Source organism: Medicago truncatula, chromosome 2 (assembly GCF_003473485.1).
Source record: "Medicago truncatula cultivar Jemalong A17 chromosome 2, MtrunA17r5.0-ANR, whole genome shotgun sequence".
In the NCBI taxonomy this organism is placed as follows: Eukaryota; Viridiplantae; Streptophyta; class Magnoliopsida; order Fabales; family Fabaceae; genus Medicago; species Medicago truncatula.
Window position 1 is genome coordinate 33,022,724 of NC_053043.1, and position 5,632 is coordinate 33,028,355.

Genomic DNA, 5,632 nt, shown 5'->3' on the forward strand with positions numbered 1-5,632 from the left:
CGCATGGCGTCTTCTCAGCAATTTTGGGACGAAAGGGGGCAAAATTGATTTTTTTTTTAATAAGGGACCAAAATTGCAACATTTTGAAACTTAGGGTCGAAAAGTGCAGATTAGCCCTCTTATTATTATGTCGCTAAAAGATATAACGTATGTAAGAGCCTTTGGAATTTTAATAAACCATTAAAATATAATAAAATAAAATAAAGCACCTATTATATTAGAATTTACAAACCCAAGAGCGCTTAGATGAGATGGAACGCGTCTCTTCTAACTTAACCAAGGTCGTGAGTTCGAATGCAGCCTTGGGCATGCAGCAGCGCAGAGGATACCTGATTTACACACAAAAAAAAATATACGGTATCGTAATTTTTTTTTTTGGGTAGAAGTTTATTTATACGGTATTGTATTATACGGTATCGTATTATGTTAATGTAACGTATAATGAAAGATTATTTTAGAATTTGTGAATGAGCCGTGTGATCACAACAAGTGAATGCGTAAATTGCGTTATACACATTGTATGTAAGCTTTCTTTGGAGGTGTCGCCTTCCACTTTACACCAAACTGCCCAAGTCAACTTTCTTCAATCACACACTCTCACACTAACTCTATTCCCAATTCTCTTCATTTTCTAGGGTTTCAATTTTCAATTTTCAATCTGAGATCGATTAAATTCGATTCCGATTCATAAATGGCGTCTTCCAGCGCAGCAGCAGCAGAAGCTCCTGGATCTGCTGATTCCACTGCTCCAAGAAGAAACACAAAACGACCCAAGTGTAATGTCCTCTTAATCTCTACGATCCTTCTAGTTTTTGGCTTTTTCAGCTCATTTTTCAGTGACCCTTTTTTGTTTTTTTTGAAAGTTTTCATTTTTAATGGAATTTATGCGTTTCTTTGAAAAGGGTATTGGCCATGTTGATTTTCTTTTGTGATGTGTGTGTATGATGTGATTTGTTGATAGTTTTGATTTAATCGAGGTGTTTCTTTAGAGTTAAATTGAGTGGATGTTGTGAAGGAAAGGGATATTGTGCTTCTTGATGTTCTTTTGTGGTGTGTTTGTGTCAGTGTGATGTGATTCTTTGATAGTCTGTGTATTGAGTGAATAATAATGGGTATGTTCCTGCCAGAATTAGCCGGGGGTATGTAGGTTTAACCGCTTCTCGAATGCAGAGAGGCGGATGGGGATTCGGGTTGTATTTGATTCGCCTCCTATGTAGTATATATATAGGCCTGATTAGCTCCGAAAGGTCTAGGCTGGTGGGCAGGGTCTCATGCTCTCGGATTTCTACCCACATGATTAGTCCCGCAGTAACCGAGCACTGATTGCTCTGGCTGAGTCAGCAATGATACTGACCAGAGCTGTACATGACTAGGAGGGCCGCAAGGACTTGGGAGTGAGCATACTATGCTCGGATGCAGGTCACGTAGTTTGGGTGTATGCCTTAAGATGCGTAGGGGAATTGGGCTGAATCATGGTCTAAAATCCATAAGTACATGGTAAATAGTCCTTTTAGTCCTTAAACGTGTGAGTGGTTGCCGCAGAAGTCCTTGAATGTATTAAAATTACATAAATTTAACATTTCTTTTTTTAGTCATTTTGGTCATTGAATGTGTCCGTAGTTAGCTGATTTAGTCATCAAATGTGTTCTTCGTTATTTGATCCATGTAGCCGACCCCACTTAGTGGAATGGTTGTTGTTAATGTTGAATGTGTTTTTCGTTTGTCAATTTGATCCATAAAGTCTTTTTTAGTAGTTTAGATCTATAGTCTATACGGAGAATACTTGTATTGGTATTTTGATTTTGTAATTCGTATTTGTTTTAAAAAGCATTTGGGGTGCATATTAGTTGTTTATCGACTAGATGGATAGTATGTGCTCATTTACCAATAATTACTGTTTTATTTCTTATTTTGGGTATGAAGAGTAATCTGAACTGACATGGAGTTTATCTCAAAATTTAATATCTTCTAGATTCAAAGTTTACTCAGCAAGAACTTCCAGCTTGCAAGCCTATTCTTACGCCTCGAGCGGTAACACTACTAGATACCTTTTTGAATTCATTGCTCATGATTATATATACGACTATATGTGTCTTCAAATTGTTATTGATGCAGTGGTAAATTTGTACTTAATTTAAGTGTCTCCCTGCAGGTTATTTCGGCATTCTTGCTTGTCAGTGTTGTGTTCATTCCTATCGGAGTTGCTTCGCTAATGGCTTCAAGAAAGGTAAGCACGAGTACTATAATGAATTGAATTTATGCGTACAGTTACAGATACATGTAAGGCTGAGTATGCCTTTCACTTACTTGTACCTATCAGGTTGTTGAAATTGTTTATGGGTATGAGTCAGACTGCTTACCGGATGGCACTAAAGACGAGATAGCATACATTCAGAGTCCTGAAACAGATAAAACGTGCAACATAACACTGAATGTAAGTCTCCTTGACACCAGTCTAGCTCTTTCCCATAATTCATGTTCAATGAAGTTCACATTGCGGCAATCTTATAATCTTTTCTTGAACTGTGTTCTTATGAAAAGGTGACCAAGCACATGAAATCACCTATTTATGTATACTATCAGCTTGACAACTTTTACCAGAATCATCGCCGGTATGCAATAACTTTTCTTTGGCACATATCAGACATTCTTGTTATTTTTCAAGCATTAACTTTTTAATTCAATTAAATTATTTGTCAAGCATATAGTCTTAACTCTATTTAAACATCCTAATGAAATTTCATATAGCCTATGTAAGACTGGAATCCCAGATGGTGGCCCAGAGCAAGCAACCCAAAAATGAATAGTGGTGCATTGGGTAGTTGAATGAGTGCTACAACAAAATAGCAGATACAGAACATATTATCTTTAAGACTTTAACACTAACAAAATAGCAGCACTAACATACAGATGCTTAAAAAAAAATACTCAACGTATTCATCATTAAAAACATCTATTGAATTCAACTTTCTTATAAAATTGGTTATTATATTTTAATGAATATAATTTATTTTAAAGTCTTGGGTAGATGTAAACACAAGCTTAATTTTTTTTTGTTATTTTACATAGTATATAAGGATTTATTATACTCAATTCACTTTATCACATTGATTTATGTCAAGTAATTTGGTGGAGTTGAACAAGTGGCCTGGAGGGAAATGTACCAAAGGTCTGTGCAGGAGCAGTAGGTTTCATATGCCTAACTGCCTTTGGACAGAATTGTGGAATTAAATGAGCATTAAAAGGATGAGAGGGAGTGGTTTGATTGTAAAGAATTAGTTGAGTAAATAGATAGGTTATTAGATAACCTACTAATTCAGTAGAGATGAACACATGGCCTGGAGCATGGTATCTAAGGTGCTGTGCACGAACACTAGGTCCCACAGACCTAGCGTTTTGTTTGAGGGAGTTGTAGAATTAGAGGGGGGATGAAAGGATAAGAGGAAGCACAAGAAGTTGGGTGTGAAGAATCTGTATAATCTCCCTCCTTTCCCGTTCTTTGGGACCTATCTTATTCCTCTCTTTGGACTCCATTTCTCTTTGCATTTGCATGCATTCATCTTGTATTTGCAGTAGTCTATTTTTACCCTTTATATATTTGTAATAATTGATCCATCATGCATGATTTTTCATATACATATAATCATAGTTATCTTCTATAATTTAGGTATGTTAAAAGTCGAAGTGATGAGCAATTGAGGAGTCGTAAGGGAGAGAACTCAGTAAGTGCTTGTAAGCCTGAAGATACTGCAAATAATAGGTCAATTGTACCTTGTGGTCTCATAGCTTGGAGTTTATTCAATGACACATACAGCTTCTCCGTCAACAATACAAATTTGACGGTGAACAAGAAAGACATTTCCTGGAAGAGTGATAGGGAGCACAAATTTGGAAAAGATGTTTTCCCCAAAAACTTCCAGAATGGTTCTATAATAGGTGGCGCACAACTTAATGAATCGATACCAGTAAGTAGCTTCATGATGTCTTGTTTTGATGAATTAGTTTCTATTTTCATGTATACTTATCTCTCTTCACAAGGCTCAGCTATAATGTTTTAACCTCTATAACACTGACACTTCAAAATGAAGGTGTGTCTAGTGTCTGACATGACACTGACACATGTTATTACATTTATTTAATTCATTTTCTCAAATTATTATCAGTGTCGGTGTTTCATATTTTATGTGTATTACTCATATTGTAAAATATAGAAATGACTTTTCACATGTAAATTTTTTCCGATGTGCCAAATACCTTTTTCATCTTAAACTTTCAATACCTTCCAATATTTATTTTGTTCACCATGCTCACCTTTTGAATATTTTATGGAACAGTTGAATGAGCAGGAGGATCTTATTGTCTGGATGAGAACCGCTGCCTTGCCCACTTTTAGGAAGTTATATGGAAAAATAGAGGTGGATTTGAATCAAGGTGACCTCATAGATGTAACACTTAAAAATAACTATAACACTTACAGTTTCAATGGCAAGAAAAAGCTCGTACTGTCAACTACTAGCTGGCTTGGTGGGAAGAATGATTTCCTTGGCATTGCTTATCTCACCGTTGGAGGATTATGCTTCTTTTTGTCGTTGGCTTTTACCATTGTATATTTTGTCAAGCCAAGGTATGTACTTACATTCCCTATTTTGTCGAGGCAAGAGAGGATCTTGATACACATTATGCATTTTTTCTCTAATGTCCATTGTATAATTTAAATTTCATTGATATTTTTATTATTTTAAAAAATAGGAGAATGCTGTTGTATTAGTTGTTATGTTGGGAATATATATTTTCCTTCACCGGGGTTTGAACCCGGTCCTTTAACTCTTCCAACTCCTTTAACTCTCAGAACAGTTTGTTTCAGACTTTCAGTACTTTTATCATTAGCTAAAAACGATTTCTGAAAATCAAATTCTCTGATTCTTCAACAGCCACTTGAAGTGGTTGTTTTGAATTGTTATTGTTATTTCCTAATCCTAACCTATTTTTCTTTCTTTGTAGGCAACTTGGAGATCCATCATATTTGTCATGGAATAGGAACCAAGGAGGCCACTAAACAAAAATACATATCGTGCTATGTTTGTTATTTCCAATTTTCAATATCACAAGGCTTGGTTATTCTATAGTGGCAGGTTTAGCTTTTGTACATCTACTTAACTACTTACTGGTAACACTTGTGTATTTTAGGTGTTTTACCACCCTAAAAAAAAACAATTACTTTTCTTTCTTTTTGCATTATGCATCAGAATTAAAATATACTGTATGTTCTAATATATAAGTACCAGTGCCATGAGTCCCATCTTGTGGAGTATCTGAAACAAATACTCCCTCTCTCCATGTGTATACTCAATCATTCCATAAAAACTATCATAACAAATACTCCCTCTCCCTCTCTCTGCTTTCCTTTTTCCTTGATGTTTTTAGCATTTCAATTTTGTTCTCAAACTATTGATATTTTAAGAACTCAGTACCCAACTAATATTTCTTTTCAACTTTATATTTATTGATTTAGAGAGTTGATGATTATTCACCCTCAACCAATGAGAATTAAATAGGAGTTTTTATTGTGTGTATGTGTGAAATATTAATTAATGATTCTTAATCTAGATCTTAACTTTTTATATTAAAAGAA

The 5,632-nt window shown here is 35.1% G+C and overlaps 1 protein-coding gene across 1 annotated transcript; it reads left to right on the top strand.

The window, feature by feature from the left end:
* The first annotated feature begins 478 nt into the window (after positions 1 to 478).
* On the top strand, positions 479 to 5,377 carry LOC25486991 (ALA-interacting subunit 3). The gene is made up of 8 exons (XM_013608824.3): positions 479 to 776; positions 1,973 to 2,031; positions 2,153 to 2,227; positions 2,321 to 2,434; positions 2,542 to 2,612; positions 3,668 to 3,965; positions 4,335 to 4,624; positions 5,002 to 5,377. Exons 1-8 carry the CDS (start codon positions 692 to 694, stop codon positions 5,054 to 5,056), a joined length of 1,047 nt encoding a protein of 348 aa, XP_013464278.1. The 5' UTR covers positions 479 to 691; the 3' UTR covers positions 5,057 to 5,377.
* The last annotated feature ends 255 nt before the right edge of the window (positions 5,378 to 5,632 follow it).

Bases quoted from the DNA above. Each gene is read 5' to 3' on its own strand.
- LOC25486991 (XM_013608824.3), top strand. From the start codon at position 692: ATGGCGTCTTCCAGCGCAGCAGCAGCAGAAGCTCCTGGATCTGCTGAT. The intron at 2,435-2,541 runs GTAAGTCTCCTT...TCTTATGAAAAG, and splicing joins CGTGCAACATAACACTGAAT to GTGACCAAGCACATGAAATC. The intron at 3,966-4,334 runs GTAAGTAGCTTC...TTTATGGAACAG, and splicing joins AACTTAATGAATCGATACCA to TTGAATGAGCAGGAGGATCT.